The following is a 19,274-nucleotide window of genomic DNA, read 5'->3' on the forward strand; positions in this document are numbered from 1 at the left end:
ATTAGGTACACTTGAAAATGGCGGTGTACCTAATGGAGCGTCTGTGTGATTCCCTCGTTAAGTGCACCTGCGTGAAAAGTTTTAGCTCCTGGAGAACGTAAAAAGAGCTAAAACTTTTCACGCAGGTGCGCTTAACGAGGGTCACTTGGAAAATATGTTGGAACATATTACACAACGTAAAAATGACACATATACATATGGTCATATAAAGCAGTTAACCAAATGTCAGATTTTTGTTTTCATGCCCCAAAAAATAAAAACAAGGAATGAACCACCAGACAAGTTTTAACAGGTTTTAATGCTTATTAAAAGAGGGCTGCATGGAAATAGTTCGTATACCTTTAGGTGCTTTGAATGACCACCCAAAAGAAAGTCGGAATTTCTGTGCCACAGTGGCCGAATGAAATAATATTGGTCTGGAGTACAGGAGAGGGGGGGTTCGAGTCCCGCTCCGTGTAACATTTGGAAATTTTACGGAATAATGTGCAAGACTCGACAGAACACGAGGCAAAGAGTCCTGCTTTGTAATATATTATGTGTATAGTCCTACACAAAGCCATGTGTGAGATTCGAACTCGGTTCTCCAGAACTCAAGGCAAAAGCTTTAACCACAAGACCATCACTGGATCTTAAAGTGGTCCAGCAATTTTCTGTATTTGTAGATCAGTCGACCCATTCACGTTAAATACATAAATATTTTTTGAAATCTTCATGGCGATTTGGCCGAATGGTATAACACTTGGCCTGGTACTCAGTCGACCAGGGTTCGAGACCCGCTATGTCCAACAATTTTCAAATTAAAGAGAGCGATGGCCAAGATTCGAACCCGAATCGCCGGAACTAAAGGTAAGAGCTTAAACCACCAGACCATCTGTATATCTTACAATAGCGTGGCAGTTGTTCTGTATTTGTAGACCAGTCGTGCCATAGACGTTAAATACAAAAATAAAATTCGAAAATTTCATGGCAATGTGGCCGAATGGTATAACACTTGGCTTGGTACTCAGTCGACCAGGGTTCGAGACCCGCTTTGTCCAACATTTTCAAATTAAAGAGAGCGATGGCTAAGATTCGAACCCGAGTCTCCTGAACTCAAGGCAAAACCTTTATCCATTCGGCCACCTCAGACACAACTTTGTTTCCTCGCTTCTTTGTACTTAGGTGTCACCTTAGACTTTTTACATCAACGTTTGGATACGCATACTATCAATACGACCAAACCTGCTGACATTTTCAAGTAAGCTCTGGTCGAATGGTTAACGCCATTGCCTCCGATGCAATAGAACCGTGGTTCGAGACCCGACCCTTCCTAAGTGTTGCACTTTGCCATTTTCCCTTGCTTTTTTTTTCCCCCCGGTTGCTTGTTAATGACGTCATCACAAATTGCCTATATAAGACGTCACAAACGCGACAATCGTTCTCTTGCTCATTTCTGACAGCGTCACGTCGTGCTGCTCCACCGGCTGCGCAGCGCAGCGCCCTTTTGCACAACTTGCTGCGTTTCAAAGGTAAGTCTTCACTATTCCTTAACCTTTTCAAACTAACTGCTTTTGCTCTCTTTCAGCGTCAACTTGCATTTTGGACGTGCTTACACCTTGCTACCATGCAAGCTAAAAAGCGAGCGTTGGCAGAAAACATCTCCGACCTTCAATTGCATCAAACGCAGTTTTACTGCCCAAGGTAAGACAAAACGTTTGCAGAAATTCACAACAGAATCTAATCAAATTGTCTAATCTGTCTACAGGTGCGACTCTTCCAAACGAGCCAGCCTCAAGTAACCTACTTTCTGTTCGAATAATGTGGATTTAACCAACTGCATCTAACTGTCCATTTCTGTCCCCAGGTCTGCATCTGCGACAAAAGACCAGATTGACAGCAAAAAGGCAAAAACCCCATTTTTATTTGAAGGACAATTGACTAAAGTACTTAACTTTTTTTTTTTTTTTTTTGTCTGCAGGTCTCAAAATGGCCGGCCGGCTTGCAGTCCTGAGAGCCCCGACCGACTTCATGAGACGTCTGCAAGTCTGCTCTTGCTATCAAACAAGCGCGTATGACTAAGAATGTATCACTCTGTGGGTTACAACGTTACCTTGTCTTTCAGGCCAATGAACCGCGGTTGGAGAGACGTTCAGCAGAGCTGTTCCTGCCTGCGTTCTTCATTGGTGAAACACATGTACACTCATACCTGAACAATTGTTTGACCAATTGACTTAAGCGTGTGCATTCTCTTCCCGTTTCGTCCACCAGGTGGAGCCAAAGGACCTGGTACCAGTCCGTTGCATGGATTGAAGTCAAAGCGCCAGGTTTGAAACGATTGCAATGACAAATTTGACAAATCAAAGTGCTTGACCAGTTCGTTGTTTCAGGTGGTGCTGGTCCAGGCAGTCAGGAAACAAGGAGTCATGATCTTTCAGTCCTGTCAGGTGACTAAACTTTGCAAATGTGGCATGGTAAGAACACTAACCTGCTTTTTCTTTGTCTCAATGCAGTGCAGCTTCCAGTAAGAGTGCCGCAAAGACGCTACCGCCACCTGCTGGGCCAAGAAAGTCTCCAGAAGGTTTCAAGGCTGTTTCCATTTTCAGTGTTGCAAATCAACTTGCTTGACTGTTTCCGCATTTGTGTGCAGGTGTCAGTCCAGGAGAGGATCAGCAACATTTCAAGAGCTTGGCCTGATGTTTCTCATCTAATAAAGGTCTTCAGCAGAAGGTTCCTGTCTACAGTTAAAAATAAAAATGGTAACCCAAAATGGAGTCGGTGTTCCTTTTCTTGACAGGCAGAAGTGGCAAATTCTGGTCCAGAAAGTGAAAAACCTGCCAGTTTGCCTCCATTCACCTGCCAGTGGTGTAGAAGCACCTGTGGCTCAAGCCAAACTGTAGCAGGCGAGTCACTTTCTGGACTTGGATTTTCCCCCTGTGGTTGTTGCAGGTGAAATGAGCCATTCCTGGTATGCTACTTGCTAAAAGCTTCAAGTCGACATCTTTTTGGCGGGGCTGCCTGGAGAGCCCTCTGCTGGTAAGAGAAGGAAAGTACATTTCATTTCAGCCACCATGTTCCAAAATGTGACTGATTATTCTTTTTGTGTCCAGGGTGGTGCACGATCAAGTACCTGCTTGCAGCGGTGGCCAAGGATCAGAGCACAGCAGCATGCTGGCAACACATACGTTTTTGTTGCGTCCTTGCCTCCAAGTCAACCTGAGAAGTGGACAATATTTGCACTTAAGGTAATAGGTTCATTACTGCACAGTCCCCATGACAACTTTACTTTAGGCTTACAGGTTTCTTTTTCTTACCTCCAGGCGCAGACTCCTCATCCCACTGGCCGACTACTTGACCACTCGTCCCGCTGGCCGACCACTTCACCACTTCACCACTCGTCCCACCGGCCGACCACTTCACCACTCGTCCCACTGGCCGACCGCTTCACCACTTGGCACCTTCTGTTTTGTGATTGAATGTTTACTCTGCAAAAGAAATAAAGTTTGATTACAAAGAACACTTAAACTCTTAACTCTTCATTCTCAACTTTAAAAAAACCCAAAAAAACCTAAACTTATTTCAGATTTTTTTTCCTGAATTTTTTTTTTTTTTTTTTTTTCCTGAATTTTTTCCAGAATTTTTTTTTCTGAAATTTTCCCCCATATTTTTTTGAAATGAGGCGGGTCAAAGCCGGAATACTGCTTCATGATTCGCTGAGGGCTCAGAAAGTGGGTGGGGCAATGAGAATTAAGGTCAGCAATTGGCTGAGAAGTGGGCGTGGTTATGCAAATGAGATGGCATGTGATTGGTGGAGTATAAAGTAGGCGTGGTCTCATTAATTTGAAGCAATCTGATTGGTCAGAGTGGCAAATACTGCTTTCTGATTGGCTGTTGGAAAAGTGGGCGTGGCTATGCAGATTTATGCAAATTTTCGCTGCGCTGTGATTGGTCGGACTGAATTTGGGTAGAAGTAGGAGGCGGGGAAAGTGACACTTAGGTTTTTTAAGGCAGTTTTCAGTCTTGAGGTGAGCGTTGACCTTGTGTCACTGCCATGGACATGGGTTTTTAACGGTTACTCTCCATCTCACATGACTCAAAGTGACAGGAGTCCTGTGAAATGGAGAGTAACAGTCAAAAACCCATGTCCATGGCAGTGACACAAGGACAACGCTCACCTCAAGACTGAAGACTGCCTTTGAAAACCTTAAGTGCCACTGCGGCAACAACCAACATGAACATTTTCCAATGAGTGAACCAAATTTGCTCATAAGACTTGCATTCCAGTTGATTGATTTATATGACAGAAAAGCAGTTTGACAACATATGAGCAGTCAATGTTTGTGTGAGACTAATATAGTTGCACTCAAACATTGGCATTGACAGGACTTGCATGGAAGCAGCTTAAGTATTTGATGAGCTCAGGTGAGATGTCACTTACTTCTGATGACACAAGTGCCACTAGGGGGAAGGTGAGCACATTGAAACAGCTGACATCTCTCACCGAGACAAAAATTAAGTGCCAGCAACTGCATAACATCATCACACACTTTTGGATGTGTTTTTCAATGACACTGATGCAAACCAAATTAGTTGACTACAAATCAAATATATATGTCTGACTAACCTGGTTTGCATAAATGTCATTAAAAACACATCTAGAGGTGTTTGATGTTTAAGTTGTGCAGTAGCACAGTGGCACTTAGTTTTTGGCCCAGTGAGCAATGTCAGACGTTTGCATGTGCTCACCTTCCCCCTGGTGGCAGGCACTGTGTGCCATTAGAAGTGACATGCAATGAGCACCTCAACCAAGGTTTCAAAGTCCTCAAAATAAAAAGACTCGTTTTAGGTGCCAAATGTTGTTTTTATTAAACTATTTCCTTGGCAGCTTTAATGATACACTCTCCTATTTTTAACACTTTATTTAACATCGAATATCACAAACTATGAAAGGACCTAAACAGTAATGGGATACGCAACTATAGAGCATTGGCGCCCTCTGCGGGAAACATGTTGTACTGCATCCATCCCACATAATGTCTTTTGACCACAACTTCTGAAACTAATGGCCGGCCCATCTGCTGTTACCCACTACCTAATTCACCTGGAAACCGTCAAATAACTCAAAGCACGCATTAAATTATCTTTACAAAGTAATATTACGTCTCAGACTTGTTGATGATCTTCTCTAGTCACCGAAGGAATAATACTCCCTATAAAAAAGAAGGAAACACAACATGCAGTACCTTTCGAAAATATGTTGGCGTCTAGATGTTCTGATAGACGACCAGCAGCCGACGTGGAGCCTCAACTCTTGGAGTTTGGACATCAGCTTTAGCGTGGAAAACATACAAAACAACATGGAGGTCAAACGCTTTTTCCTCATTAACGTTTGATCGACAGCTGAGTGGGACTTGTGGGCGGGGACGCTGACAAGCCACCTTTGTTGATATTGTTCTACGATAGCTAGCTAGCTAGCGAGCAACAAACAAACTCGAGGAGCTCGTGTCGTAATGATGCTCCTGCATATTGAATGAATGAATCTATATTTCGAACATGATTTAAAGAATAAAAAACAAACAATATACATCACTGTTCGAAAAGGAGTAGGAAGAAGCCTTAGCTTATCATGTCCTGCCCCTATCCATGACTTCGTTCCAAGTGAGTACATTAAGATTCAAGATGATCGAATTTTTATTCGCCATGTTTGAGCGTGCCAAACAAGGAATTTGACTTCGATAAATCACAGCCTCTGTTCAACATTCAGGTGACTAACAACACTCAGGACATGTGTGAAAAATGACAAATATTCTCAAACATCCCCTGATTTTAAACTTCCAGGAGGGCAAGGAAAAACTCAAAACACCAACTGGGGGAAATGAGAAACTACAAAAAAACAAGAGAAAAACAACAAGAACAGTTTATAATCCAGAAGATTAACAGTACTCACCTTCATTTTCCTCTTTTTGGTCATTAGACGTTTGCATGTGCTCACCTTCCTCCTGGTGGCAGGCACTGTCTGCCATTAGAAGTGTCATGCAATGAGCACCTCAACCAAGTTTCAAAGTCTAAGACTCAGTTTATGGGCCAAATGTTCTTTTTGTTAAACAATTTCCTTGACAGCTTTAATGATACGCTCTCTTATTTTTGAGGCTTTACTTAACATCGAATATCACAAACTATGAAAGGACCGAAACAGTAACAGAATACTCAACTATAGAGCATTAGCGCCCTCTGCGGGAAACATGTTGTACTGCATCCATCCCACATAATGTCTTTTGACCACAACTTCTGAAATGAATGGCCCATCTGCTGTTACCCACGACCTAATTCACCTGGAAACTGTCAAATAGCTCAAAGCACGCATTAAATAATCTTTACAAAATATTATTACGTCTCATTTGACTTGTTGATGATCTTCTCTAGTCACCGAAGGGATAATACTCCATATAAAAAAAGAAGATGACGGAACACACTGGTAGCACCCCCCCCCCCGCCCCCCCCCCACCCCCCCCCCACCCAATTTCAAAAAAACTTGTCCGGGATTTTATTTGACTGCCTCACATGTACAGTACATTGTCAATAGAATTGCCACTCGGTTCTATTTCACTCTATACTACCAGGTTTGTCTGTAATCGTTCGCAAATAAGTCACGCCCTTCTCCTCAAATCTAGCCACCAATAGTAGTCACAAAGTCCAGGAGCGGTCTCAGTTGAGCACTTGATAAGGGATACCAAGCACTTTCCCCGATTGCATTTGTTTATTTTTTCATTGAAGGGCTGCATGGAAATACATTTCACTCGTAAACGTTTAGTGCTTTGAATGACCACCCAAGAGAAATTCGAAATTTCTGTGCCACAGTGGGCGAATGGAATAATATTGGTCTGGAGTACAGGAGAGGGGGGTTCGAGTCCCGCTCCGTGTAACATTTAGAAATTATACGGAATAATGTGCAAGACTCGACGGAATCCGAGGCAAAGAGTCCTGCTCTGTAATATATTATGTGTATATACTTACACAAAGCCATGTGTGAGATTCGAACTCGGTTCTCCTGAACGCAAGGCAAAAGCTTTTACCACAAGACCATCACTGGATCTCAAGATGCTCAAGCAATTTTCTGCATTTGTAGATCAGTCGACCTCTTCACGTTAAATACATAAATATTTTTTGAAATTTTCATGGCGATTTGGCCGAATGGTATAACACTTGGCCTGGTACTCGGTCGACCAGGGTTCGAGACCCGCTATGTCCAACATTTTCAAATTAAAAAGAGCGATGGTCAAGATTCGAACCCGAATCGCCGGAACTAAAGGTAAGAGCTTGAACCACCAGACCATCTGTGTATCTTACACCAGCGAGGCAATTGTTCTGTATTTGTAGATCAGTCGTGACATAGACGTTAAATACATAAAAACAATTCGAAAATTTCATGGCAATGTGGCCGAATGGTATAACACTTGGCCTGGTACTCGGTCGACCAGGGTTCGAGACCCGCCCTGTCCAACATTTTCAAATTAAACAGAGCGTTAACCAAGATTCGAACCCGAGTCTCCTGAACTCGAGGCAAAACCTTTATCCATTCGGCCACCTCAGACACAAGTGAGCTTCTTCGCTTCTTTGTACTTAGTGTCACCTTAGACCTTTTACGTCAATGTTTGGATACTCATACTATGAATACGAACAAACCTGCTGACACTTCCAAGCCAGCTCTGGTTGAATGGTTAACGCCATTGCCTCCGATGCAAGAGAACCGTGGTTCGAGACCGACCCTTCCTGAGTGTTGCACTTTGCCATTTTCCCTTGCTTTTTTTTTCCCCCCGGTTGCTTGTTAATGACGTCATCACAAATTGCCTATATAAGACGTCACAAACGCGACAATCGTTCTCTTGCTCATTTCTGACAGCGTCACGTCGTGCTGCTCCACCGGCTGCGCAGCGCAGCGCCCTTTTGCACAACATGCTGCGTTTCAAAGGTAAGTCTTCACTATTCCTTAACCTTTTAAAACCAACTGCTTTTGCTCTCTTTCAGCGTCAACTTGCACTTTGGACGTGCTTACACCTTGCTACCATGCAAGCTAAAAAGGGAGCGTTGGCAGAAAACATCTCCGACCTTCAATTGCATCAAACGCAGTTTTACTGCCCAAGGTAAGACAAAACGTTTGCAGAAATTCACAACAGAATCTAATCAAATTGTCTGATCTGTCTACAGGTGCGACTCTTCCAAACGAGCCAGCCTCAAGTAACCTACTTTCTGTTCGATTAATGTGGATTTAATCAACTGCATCTAACTGTCCGTTTCTGTCCACAGGTCTGCATCTGCGACAGAAGACCCAGATTGACTGCAAAAAGGCAAAAACCCCGCTTTTATTTGAAGGACAATTGACTAAAGTACTTTTTTTTTTTTTTTTGTCTGCAGGTTTCAAAATGGCCGGCCGGCTTGCAGTCCTGAGAGCCCCGACCGACTTCATGAGACGTCTGCAAGTCTGCTCTTGCTATCAAACAAGCTCGTATGACTAAAAATGTATCACTCTGTGGGTTACAACGTTACCTTGTCTTTCAGGCCAACAAACTGCGGTTGGAGAGACGTTCAGAGCTGTTCCTGCCTGCGTTCTTCTTTGGTGAAACACATCTACACTCATACCTGAACAATTGTTTGACCAATTGATTTCAGCGTGTGCATTCTCTTCCCGTTTCGTCCACCAGGTGGAGCCAAAGGACCTGGTACCAGTCCGTTGCATGGATTGAAGTCAAAGCGCCAGGTTTGAAACGATTGCAATGACAAATTTGACAAATCAAAGTGCTTGACCAGTTCGTTGTTTCAGGTGGTGCTGGTCCAGGCAGTCAGGAAACAAGGAGTCATGATCTTTCAGTCCTGTCAGGTGACTAAACTTTGCAAATGTGGCATGGTAAGAACACTAACCTGCTTTTTCTTTGTCTCAATGCAGTGCAGCTTCCAGTAAGAGTGCTGCAAAGACGCTACCGCCACCTGCTGGGCCAAGAAATTCTCCAGAAGGTTTCAAGGCTGTTTCCATTTTCAGTGTTGCAAATCAACTTGCTTGACTGTTTCCGCATTTGTGTGCAGGTGTCAGTCCAGGAGAGGATCTGCAACATTTCAAGAGCTTGGCCTGATGTTTCTCATCTAATAATGGTCTTCAGCAGAAAGTTCCTGTCTACAGTTAAAAATAAAAATGGTAACCCTAAATGGAGTCAATGTTCCTTTTCTTTCCAGGCAGGAGTGGCAAATCCTGATCCAGAAAGTGAAAAACCTGCCAGTTTGCCTCCATTCTGTGAGCTCATTCACCTGCCAGTGGAGTAGAAGCACCTGTGGCTCAAGCTAAACTGTAGCAGGAGAGTCACTTTTCGGACTTGGGTTTTCCCCCTGTGGTTGTTGCAGGTGAAATAAGCCATTCCTGGTATGCTACTTGCTAAAAGCTTCAAGTCGACAACCTTTGGGCGGGGCTACCTTCTTGCTGCCTGGAGAGCCCTCTGCTGGTAAGAGAAGGAAAGTACATTTCATTTCAGCCACCATGACTGAAATGTGAATGATTGTTGTTTTTGTGTCCAGGGTGGTGCACGATCAAGTACCTGCTTGCAGCGGTGGCCAAGGATCAGAGCACAGCAGCATGCTGGCAACACATACGTTTTTGTTGCGTCCTTGCCTCCAAGTCAACCTGAGAAGTGGACAATATTTGCACTTAAGGTAATATGTTCATTACTGCACAGTCCCCATGACAACTTGGTTCCAATTTTTTTTTTTTTCTGACAGGTCGCAAGGAACAAGAGTAGCCTTCTGGTCATGCAGCTCTTAATACTTGATGCCATGAACAACAAATCTTTCCCACTGGTAAGTTTCATGCTAAACTTTCTCCTGCACTAAACGTTGACTTTACTTTAGGCTTACAGGTTTCTTTTTGTCTTAACTCCAGGTGCAGACTCCTCGTCCAACTGGCCGACCACTTCACCGCTAGTCCCACCGGCCGTCCACTTCACCGCTAGTCCCACCGGCCGTCCACTTCACCGCTAGTCCCACCGGCCGACCACTTCACCACTCGTCCCACCGGCCGACCACTTCACCACTCGTCCCACCGGCCGACCACTTCACCACTCGTCCCACCGGCCGACCACTTCACCACTCGTCCAACTGGCCGACCACTTCACCACTCGTCCCACTGGCCGACCACACTACCATGCAACTTCTGTTTTGTGATTGAATGTTTACTCTGCAAAAGAAATAAAGTTTGATTACAAAGAACACTTAAACTCTTAACTCTTTATTCTCAACTTTAAAAATATCTTAATTCAAAAAACCCCCAAAAAACCTAAAAAAAATTTTCAGATTTTTTTTCCTGATTTTTTTTTTTTTTCTGGAATTTTTTTCCTGAATTTTTTTCCCCCCCCAGATTTTTTTTGAAATGAGGCGGGTCAAAGCTGGAATACTGCTTCATGATTGGCTGAGGGGTCAGAAAGTGGGTGGGGCAATGAGAATGAAGGTCAGCGATTGGCTGAAAAGTGGGCGTGGGTATGCAAATGAGGGGACATGTGATTGGTGGAATATAAAGCAGGCGTGGTCTCATTAATTTGAATGAATCCGATTGGTCAGATTGGCAAATACTGCTTTCTGATTGGCTGTTGGGAAAGTGGGCGTGGTTATGCAAATTCGTGCTGCGCTGTGATTGGTCAGACTGAATTTGGGTAGAAGTAGGAGGCGGGGAAAGTGACACTTAGGTTTTTGAAGGCAGTTTTCAGTCCTGAGATGAGCGTTGTCCTTGTGTCACTGCCATGGACATGGGTTTTTGACTGTTACTCGCCATCTCACATGACTCAAAGTGACAGGAGTCCTGTGAAATGGCGAGTAACAGTCAAAAACCCATGTCCATGGCAGTGACACAAGGACAACCCTCACCTCAAGACTGAAGACTGCCTTTGAAAACCTAAGTGCCACTGCAGCAACCACCAAGCATGAACATTTTCCAATGAGTGAAGCAAATTTGCTCATAAAAACACAAAGACTTGCATTCCAGTTGATTGATTTATATGGCAGAAAAGCAGTTTGACAACATTTGAGCAGTCAATGTTTGTGTGAGACTAATATAGTTGCACTCAAACATTGGCATTGACAGGACTTGCATGGAAGCAGCTTAAGTGTTTGATGAGCTCAGATGAGATGTCACTTACTTCTGATGACACGAGTGCCACTAGGGGGAAGGTGAGCACATTGAAACAGCTGACATCTCTCACCAAGACAAAAACTAAGTGCCAGCTACTGCCTAACATCATCACACACTTTTGGATGTGTTTTTCCAATGACATTGATGCAAACCAAGTTAGTTGAGTACAAATCAAATGTATATTTCTGACTAGCCTGGTTTGCATCAATGTCATTAAAAACACATCTAGAGGTGTTTGATGTTTAAGTTGTGCAGTAGCACAGTGGCACTTAGTTTGCCATTAGAAGTGACATGCAATGAGCACTTCAACCAAGGTTTCAAAGTCCTCAAAATGAAAAGACTCGCTTTATGTGCTAAATGTTCTTTTTGTTAAACTATTTCCTTGGCAGCTTTAATGATGCACTTTCCTATTTTTAACACTTTATTTAACATCGAATATCACAAACTATGAAAGGACCGAAACAGCAAGAGAATACTCAACTATAGAGCATTGGCGCCCTCTGCGGGAAACATGTTGTACTGCACCCACCCCACACAATGCCATGTCTTGACCACAACTTCTGAAACTAATGGCCGGCCCATCTGCTGTTACCCACTACCTAATTCACGTGGAAACCGTCAAATAACTCAAAGCACGGATTGAATTATCTTTATAAAATAATATTACGTCTCAGACTTGTTCATGATCTTCTCTAGTCACCGAAGGAATAATACTCCCTATAAAAAAGAAGGAAACACAACATGCAGTACCTTTCGAAAATATGTTGGCGTCTAGATGTTCTGATAGACGACCAGCAGCCGACGTGGAGCCTCAACTCTTGGAGTTTGGACATCAGCTTTTGCGTGGAAAACATACAAAACAACATGGAGGTCAAACGCTTTTTCCTAATTAACGTTTGATCGACAGCTGAGTGGGACTTGTGGGCGGGCTCGCTGACAAGCCACCTTTGTTGATATTGTTCGACGATAGCTAGCTTGTTTTCAAATCAGATGAGTAAAAACTGGTAAAATACATAAATATATATATATATATATATATATATATATATATATATATATATATATATATATATATATATATATTAAAAGTGAAGACAATATGATGTCTCTGGTTTCAAAGGACTCCAGGGTGGTATTGGTGACAGCCGGCCCCAGGTAAGCCGACACCTGCTGGTTGTTATGGAGATCCAAAGAAGAGACGAGAAGCAAAGGGCGATGCAATGGCGGAGCACACATACTCGCTAAGAGGAGTTTGTTCTTTAAAAAAGTGAAATTTGACGCGTCACTTCAATGCGGCAACAGGCAGCGTACCGGAGGCCCAGCTGCTCTTCCACATTCTGATGCGCAAACCTGGACCACAACGCAAGTGAGTAGATATGTGTGAACATATGTTAGTATTCACCACTACTTGGGGGGGAAACGCATTTTGGTGCCATGTGGAGATCAGAATGACACAAATACCGCATGTGACATAATGTTACACATTCATCATGTCGGAAGACAAAGGAATGTCAATGTTGCAGCGGTTGTTACGTGAACTTTTTTTTGCATTCCCTACATATCCAGCGAGCCCCGGTCCTCCAGAGGGACCAATGGGAAGCGAGCGTGCAGAGGTGGACCAGGCCACGCAGCATCCGGTTTTCCAGCAGCTGTGGTTCATGGTAGCGATGGCGGCCGTGGCCCTGGTGCTGATGGCCGTGGCCCTGGCCGTGGCCCTCCACAAGGTCAGGTGGCCACTTTCACCGCTCACTTCCTTCGCCACCTTCCGAGACAGCCAATCAAATGTGTGGCAGGTGTTGAAGAAAGCCCCCCTGACCAGAGAGAGACCCCCCTTGGCGGCCATGCAGAAGCGACATCCCCTGGCCGTTTATCCAGCCAGCAACTCCGTTTTGGTGCGACGGGCAAGCAAAAGTAGCAGAACCAAAGACGCTAAGCCTAGTTTTTTTGCAGACGGGCTAAGTAAAACTAGCATCTTTGGTGCCACTGCTACTTTAACGCATACGGAGCAGCAACATATTGTTGGAACTACTATTTTGTACAATTTCAGTTTGACACGGCGGGTGTGGTCAGCAGTGTGACGCTCAAGTCTTTCACCATCAAGATGGAGGTAACGTGCCAACATTGTGTACCTGTGTCGCCACACTAACCACCTTTCTGATGTCTTCCCGGCCACTAGGAGGAGCTGGAGGCCAAATGCGCAGGTGACAAAGGAGGAGGCGAGACTTCCTTGAGGCGCAGCGTCAGCCAGGTGATGGACAAAAAGTCATTGGGGGAGGCGTGGGGCCACGATAGCGGGATGGTGAGCCATCTTTCACTCTTCAAATGCTCAAAGGGCTTGGCATCACCCTAAGCCTGCCTCCCTTCCTCCAGTTTATGGATGACGAGGAGTTTGTGGACAGCGTGAAAGGCTTCAGCACCGTCAGGAAGGAGCACACCATGTTTACAGACACCAACTTGTGACTGACTGCCATCCCAAATCAAGTGCAGCATGAAACCTGCAGATTGACTTGACAGCAATGAGAGGATAGCTTCAAAAAAGGAAGCGCAGAAAATATAGTTCTTCTCATTTTAATTGAAATGAGGTGCAATGCTGCCACAAAACCATTACAGTCAATAGAATGTCACCAAAAAAATGACAAAACAATAAATTAATATACTGCAGTACCACGAGAATAAACAGACCTCCCACAACTGGGGTGGAATCCTAAAAATAAAAACAGTCGAGTTAAAAAAACAAAGATTTTACAAAGGCAGTCTTTCTCTCTTTTTTGTGACTGTTGCTCGTCTTGCATATAAAATATAAATCTCTAAAATTGTACTTTAAAGTGAGCATTGATGTCTCATTAAAAAACTAAATTCCTTTCTTCTCATCGGAGTCTAGCAAAATATTTCCATGATCTAAAATGGACCTGATTTGGATTTCACGCGTAAGACTGAGAATTTCAAAAAATGTCTTTGAATAAAAATACGCCAAAGGAGAAAAGTACGTGTGGCGGTAAAGTGCTAGTGGCACGTCACAGTTTACACAGAATCTCATTTCAAACGTTCAAAAGCGCACACGCAAGTCAGACGCAAGCCTTTTTGTTCTCTTTCTTGGGAAATTTGAATGCCAGGTTGACTACGTGGACGCCGTAATACGACTGAAGATGCTGACGGTCGTACCTGAGAGTGCTAACGGACCCGATCGTAGCTCCCTTTGTAAACTACGTAGCCATTGGAATACGTTCAACTGCCGGGTGACTCTTGTTTAGAAAGAAAGAAGAAAAAAAAAAAAAAAGCTGCCAGAATGTGGCCAGCAACTCTGAGCGTCAATGTGCAAACATTTTACAGGAAAAAAATACTTAGTTTATCCTTAGTTAAGGTGGGGCGAACAATGATGACGCATGCTAACTAGCTAAAAGCACAAAAACACGACATGAGCGGATCACTACAAAGACAAGAAGTGCTAGCTACGATCCGAAGCATGCAAATAACTAAACACAGATGACACGACCTAGTTTGCTTGTTCGTCTGCCTTTCCTTTCTGCATCAGAGACAATAATATTTCCTTGCCGCACTCAACTTAGCAGAGTTTGCCAGATGCTAAGGTCAGTCTGAGGCTAACTGGAGTCTTTCCCTTCTTTGGGGGGGGGGGGGAGTTCATTAAAATCATTGTAATGAGTAATACTGGTTAGCGTCCACGGAGAATCGGGATAGTCCAACTCAATGTCCAGGTAAAAACATAAAAAGGTTAGAAAGTCTTTGTTGAAAAGTTCTGGAAGGTTCTTTGCGACGTCGCTCCAGAGAGCTTGTGGATCATTTTGTATTTTTACGTGGGACAAAGAACTGTGGACAAAGCACAAGAGGAGATGAAAGGCTGAGTTTGTCGTGGCGGTAGCATAAAAACTCGACGGGTGGGATGAGCGTGAGGTGTGAAAACCACGACAAGCGGTGATCAGCTGCTAGTGCCTGCTAGCGCTAAAGGGATGCTACGCTCTCTTGGGTGGGGTGGAAATGAAAGTGGACCAAAAATACATGTAAGAAAAGCCAACCTGAGAGCGGGCCTGGGCGATTCACCAACTTTGCCGATTCAGAAATGGTATTTTGTGGCTAAAAGTGCAGAGATTTTATTTTGGCGCCAAATCGCCCAGGCCCACTGGAGAAAGCGTGGAGTCGAAGGTGAAGAGTCCGTTACAAACCTCGGGATCTCATACCAGAGCTGGCCAAAGCGCAAAGCGGCGGCACGGGCGAGAGACAAGGAAGGCACAGTCAAAGTGTGGAAAGAGCACCAACAAAAGGCAAGAGTGGGCTCTGGTACTTCCGCTGGCTGACGCCAGGGGGCAGTATGACTCTATTGGGGCCATTTCATTAGCGACTGTCTATTTTCATGTATAAAATAGTTTTTATATTGGCTACACATCAAATGATTAACAATGACCACTTTGAATAAAACCTTTATGATTGCTTTAAGCAAGGAATATATTTTATATGCCTCTAGCTTTGGGTGACATGTACCTGCCTTTTGGAGAACCACAAAGTACCAGGTGATGTGTGTGTCTTTGTGTGTACCTTTGAGGATGTAATCTGTGAGCAGGGCAGGAACCTTCTCGCTGTCATCCCTCATGGCGTGTAGAACTGATGCACGAATGGTGAGGATTAATACAACTGGGCAAAAGCGGACTGACGGAAGGACGGAAGGACGGACTCACTCTTTGTTAGGATCTGGAGGTCTTCCACTGCGGGGGAGCCCATTTTCTTCTCATAGGGGATCACCGTGGTCAGGTACTGAGGCAGAAGAACCACGAGGTACAGATTAGAAAAAGAAATACATGTGTCTTTGAGCCGTGGGTGTTCTACTTCTGTCCCATTTTTCTTTTGTGGGTCTCAAAGCTCTTGAAGGAGCGCAAGCACAGTGCATGAAAAGCAAAGTTGCAAGCAGCAAAGTTAAAAACAAAAAATGATGCCCGGTGCATCTGGATAAAAAAAACAAACAAGCATGCTTGGGAGGGGGGAAAATAAAGCGGGAGGGAAGAGAGAGAAAGAAAGAAAGAAAGAGAGGGGAGGGCACCTGTTTGTCCCCTCCTGCGGTACCAAAAGTTTGCCGGAGGCCATTTTGTATGACATTGGAGAGTCCCTCCAGAGTGAGGCGCTATGATGAGTTGAAGGAAAGAAGCAAGAGGAAAGACAGATGAGGACAGACGGCTCGCGGCCACGCCCGGTTCGGGCCCCGCCTCTCACCGTGCCCGGCACCACGCCGCGCTGGCCGTTGGCTACCGCCGCCGCCGCGCTGCTACGGATCTTCTTCTTCTTGCGCAGCAGCTCGCGCTGCTCCTTCTGCCTGTTCTGGACGTCGATGAGCAGCGAGATGAAGCTGTTCTTCACCTGCCGCCGCAATTTGCAAATGACGACACCGTAGGAGGCGGGACGAAAAGGGCGCGCGGTCGAGCGTCACCTCCTTTTCGTACTCCAGCTCGTCCCGCAGCGCCAGCGCCCGCACCAACTCCTCGCTGAAGCTTTGGATGGCCGTCTCCACCTCCTCCAGCGTCTCGCTCAGCTCCGACACGGACAGCTGACGCAGGCCTGAGCACGAGAATGGCCACATTTCATTTCACACGTGAATTTCTTTTCCCGGTTAAGTCATCCAGGGGCGCTCATCCGTGCGGAAAGCCTACGAGCGAGCGTATTACGCAAGTGTGGCCTTGCTTGCATTTAGAAGGCATTACGTAAGAAGGGCGGCCGCGTGACTTGCGGTGACTTCTGGCCTAATTAGGCCGCGCTGGAGAGCTGCCAAAACAAAGGCGCAGGTGAAACTTACGGTCCTCGTAGCTAGTGTCAGAGACTGAGCGCTTCAGGTCCCGGGAGAGCACGGACAGGTCGGAGTGGGAAGGACTGTCGTCGTCGTCGGGAGACTCTTGCATCATCTCTTCGATCTCCTCGATCACCTGCTCGGCGGTGAAGAGCGGCTCGTCGTCCACGCAGGAGACGATGATGGAGTGCATGTCCATCTGCTCCCGCAGCTCCTCGTCGTCCGACAGATCCAACCACTGGTTGTCGACCTTCTGCCCGAGGAGGAACACGCAAAGCGGGTCATTCAAATTGGTCTGAGCAAACGCGGGATGACGCCAGGGGGGCGTGGCTACCTGCCGCTGGTTGAGGTTGAGGGCGGGCAGGTGAAGCGAGCGCGTGTGCGACGTCTTCCAGTCCACCGGCATCACGTTGCCGTAGTTGTCCGTCAGAGTGTTCCACATCCTGCAAAAAAATGTGCTATATTATATCTTGTATTTTTTGGGGCGATAAAAACTAATAAAATAAAAAGTAAAATAAGAAATAAAATACAAAATAAAAAAATGAAATATCGCAAACGTGCGCCGTGGGGACAAGCTGACGCATTCTATAAGCATCATCGCCTCGTTTGCGTTGTCGCTGGCTCGCTTGTTTATGTAACGTCCACGCTTTTCCCCGAGGTGTCGAGCGAGCGAGCGAGCAAGCGCCGCTGCTGTATGTGGGGCAACGGCTTATTTTGTGGTGCCTTGAGCGACAAGCGCCTGCCAAAAAAATATACCCAATTAGTTTCACTGCTTTCAACAAAAATAACCAGTGTTAGACATTGCAGTGCCGCCTTGCTATTTTGTCCTTTGGTATATTCATGCGGATACACACCGGATTTGTCTTCAGCCCCCACATTTATAAACCTGGTTGGTCCGTCGGTAAACTTGTTCAGCTACAGAAAATTTGACACATACGATGGCACATTCAAATTTGCTGCTGCTTCAATTTGAAAATATACACTGAGTGGACTTCCCTCTTTTTGGGCTGAAGTCTTGCAAAATATGAGATAAAATCTGGTATTGTCATACTAGAGCAGTTTGAAGGAGATAAGTGCCATAAAGTGCCTGAGCAGAACGTGGGACAGGGCTGACCTTTGAGGGCTATGTTGGCATGTGCCGCGCCATTTCAACCCGCTATGGCAACAAACATCCACCCACCCACCCACCCATCCATCCATCACCGGGGTGAACTGGCAGCCATCCCACAGGATGCACCCTGGCCCACCGCTCATCGTTTTGAGTCATTTGGGATCACGGGAAAGGAAATGGTGCCAGGATACTACTTGGTGTGCAGATGAAAACTAATGCAGTTATCCAAATGGTCATACGCACACATTTTAGCAAAGTTTGGCTATCTGATGGACAAAAAGGTCACATCAAGTGAGACAAAAATTGGAATATTTAAACCGGTCTTTCTTAGTATGTGAAACGGGAAAGTGACACGAGTACCATTTATATCAGATCATTGTTGACATTTGACACAAGCTATACAGTTTGTACTTTTTTAAAGGAGCAAAAATACTACTTTGGGTACTTTTAGGTAACGTGGCAGTAGTGTGACACATAATGCACAATCAGGAGTTCAAAAAAGAGAAGCAAACTAGAGCATTTGCCTCCGTTGATACAACAGATATGTTATCTTAATCGAGCGAAGTTGTGTTTGCAGTACTTTGCTTGAGGCTAAGCTAATCTACTCTCCGTCAAGCTAGCTACTGCTCAAGCTAACGAGGCTAACGAGGACGTTGAGGGGGGAAATGTATCAAAAGCCAAATGAAATTGCCACTCACTCGTCGTCTTTCAGATAATCCTCATCCGTGATGGGTTTAATGGGGGCTATGTGCTCCGTGGTGGTGTTGTAGTTACGGAAGCACACGCTCAGCTTTGCATCGAAGTCGTGGACGAGGTCCTCCATGGACTGGAAGCTACAGATCTCCCCGGAGAAACTGTTGTCCAGGTCGGACAGATCCTCCGGGACCTCGGGCGCGGTGACCGCCGGAGCTTCGTCGTCGGGCAGCACCAAGTTGGAGTTGAGCTGGTCCAGATCCGCGGGCGACTCCTTGAACTCGTTGAAGTCCTGCCATTCCTCGTCGAAGTGGGCTAACGGAGCCGCCGCCATGTCTGTCGCGCGCGGTGCTCGAGAGTTTACACCGAGAACGGCGGCTTGGCAACTGAAATATGACGATAGGGGCGGGGCTTGGTGGGATCTCTGACGTCACTTACTATGTCATCAAAACCTACAGAAGCTCCTCCCCCCAAACAAAAAACAAACAAAACAAAAGGATCGTCCTCAGGCCATAAAATTTGTTAGGGTCATCTTTTTGTTGTTT

At 45.3% G+C, this 19,274-nt stretch overlaps 3 protein-coding genes and 2 long non-coding RNA genes across 11 annotated transcripts; 2 read left to right on the forward strand and 3 right to left on the reverse strand.

Annotated features, from left to right (window-relative positions):
• The first annotated feature begins 809 nt into the window (after positions 1-809).
• Positions 810-10,224, forward strand: LOC137839584 (uncharacterized). The gene is made up of 12 exons (XM_068649340.1): positions 810-846; positions 1,440-1,508; positions 2,123-2,162; positions 2,248-2,303; positions 2,367-2,423; positions 2,490-2,557; positions 2,627-2,692; positions 2,774-2,878; positions 9,429-9,464; positions 9,538-9,672; positions 9,739-9,816; positions 9,899-10,224. Exons 1-12 carry the CDS (start codon positions 810-812, stop codon positions 9,938-9,940), a joined length of 789 nt encoding a protein of 262 aa, XP_068505441.1. The 3' UTR covers positions 9,941-10,224.
• LOC125990525 (uncharacterized) lies at positions 3,072-5,897 on the reverse strand. The gene is made up of 3 exons (XR_007488985.2): positions 5,220-5,897; positions 3,291-3,461; positions 3,072-3,192 (listed from the first exon to the last, which is right to left on the reverse strand). It is a non-coding gene; the product is annotated as an uncharacterized lncRNA (long non-coding RNA).
• Positions 10,225-10,601: 377 nt separating the features above from the next.
• LOC137839588 (uncharacterized) lies at positions 10,602-12,167 on the reverse strand. Its single transcript, XR_011086017.1, has 2 exons — positions 11,891-12,167; positions 10,602-10,810 (listed from the first exon to the last, which is right to left on the reverse strand). It is a non-coding gene; the product is annotated as an uncharacterized lncRNA (long non-coding RNA).
• Positions 12,168-12,295: 128 nt separating this feature from the next.
• si:ch211-57i17.5 (usherin) lies at positions 12,296-13,658 on the forward strand. Of its 3 annotated transcripts, none has more exons than XM_049757797.2 (5): positions 12,296-12,864; positions 12,934-13,032; positions 13,188-13,247; positions 13,317-13,439; positions 13,511-13,658. In XM_049757797.2, the coding sequence occupies exons 1-5, from the start codon at positions 12,631-12,633 to the stop codon at positions 13,598-13,600; spliced, it is 606 nt and encodes a 201-aa protein (XP_049613754.1). In that variant the 5' UTR covers positions 12,296-12,630; the 3' UTR covers positions 13,601-13,658. The 3 variants fall into 3 exon arrangements, with proteins under 3 accessions (XP_049613754.1, XP_049613755.1, XP_049613753.1); XM_049757798.2 differs by having other exon boundaries at positions 12,296-12,506; positions 12,707-13,032; XM_049757796.2 differs by having other exon boundaries at positions 12,296-13,032.
• Positions 13,659-13,692: 34 nt separating this feature from the next.
• Positions 13,693-19,125, reverse strand: fez2b (fasciculation and elongation protein zeta 2b). 5 transcript variants are annotated; one of them, XR_007488933.2, is made up of 10 exons: positions 18,735-19,125; positions 17,260-17,368; positions 16,935-17,178; positions 16,572-16,699; positions 16,358-16,501; positions 16,188-16,268; positions 15,829-15,904; positions 15,689-15,754; positions 15,172-15,338; positions 13,693-14,965 (listed from the first exon to the last, which is right to left on the reverse strand). XR_007488933.2 is itself a non-coding variant. In XM_049757769.2 (10 exons), the coding sequence occupies exons 1-9, from the start codon at positions 19,061-19,063 to the stop codon at positions 15,328-15,330; spliced, it is 1,188 nt and encodes a 395-aa protein (XP_049613726.1). In that variant the 5' UTR covers positions 19,064-19,125; the 3' UTR covers positions 13,693-14,965; positions 15,319-15,327. The 5 variants fall into 5 exon arrangements, 4 of the variants coding, with proteins under 4 accessions (XP_049613726.1, XP_049613725.1, XP_049613724.1 ...); XM_049757769.2 differs by having other exon boundaries at positions 15,319-15,338; XM_049757768.2 differs by having other exon boundaries at positions 13,693-15,338.
• Positions 19,126-19,274: the final 149 nt, after the last annotated feature.

Source organism: Syngnathus scovelli, chromosome 20 (genome assembly GCF_024217435.2).
Source record: "Syngnathus scovelli strain Florida chromosome 20, RoL_Ssco_1.2, whole genome shotgun sequence".
In the NCBI taxonomy this organism is placed as follows: Eukaryota; Metazoa; Chordata; class Actinopteri; order Syngnathiformes; family Syngnathidae; genus Syngnathus; species Syngnathus scovelli.

Excerpts from the sequence above, each read along its gene's own strand:
- LOC137839584 (XM_068649340.1), top strand. The coding sequence starts at position 810 with ATGGCCAAGATTCGAACCCGAATCGCCGGAACTAAAG. Across the intron at positions 1,509-2,122 it reads CAACTTGCTGCGTTTCAAAG|AGACGTTCAGCAGAGCTGTT; the intron begins GTAAGTCTTCAC and ends CCGCGGTTGGAG. Across the intron at positions 9,465-9,537 it reads GCCTGGAGAGCCCTCTGCTG|GGTGGTGCACGATCAAGTAC; the intron begins GTAAGAGAAGGA and ends TTTTGTGTCCAG.
- si:ch211-57i17.5 (XM_049757796.2), top strand. The coding sequence starts at position 12,631 with ATGTCGGAAGACAAAGGAATGTCAATGTTGCAGCGGTTGTTACGTGAA. Across the intron at positions 13,033-13,187 it reads CAGCCAGCAACTCCGTTTTG|TTTGACACGGCGGGTGTGGT; the intron begins GTGCGACGGGCA and ends GTACAATTTCAG. Across the intron at positions 13,440-13,510 it reads GGGGCCACGATAGCGGGATG|TTTATGGATGACGAGGAGTT; the intron begins GTGAGCCATCTT and ends CCCTTCCTCCAG.
- fez2b (XM_049757767.2), bottom strand. The coding sequence starts at position 19,063 with ATGGCGGCGGCTCCGTTAGCCCACTTCGACGAGGAATGGCAGGACTTC. Across the intron at positions 17,369-18,734 it reads GATTATCTGAAAGACGACGA|GATGTGGAACACTCTGACGG; the intron begins GTGAGTGGCAAT and ends ATTTTTTTGCAG. Across the intron at positions 16,700-16,934 it reads TGACACTAGCTACGAGGACC|GCCTGCGTCAGCTGTCCGTG; the intron begins GTAAGTTTCACC and ends TCTCGTGCTCAG.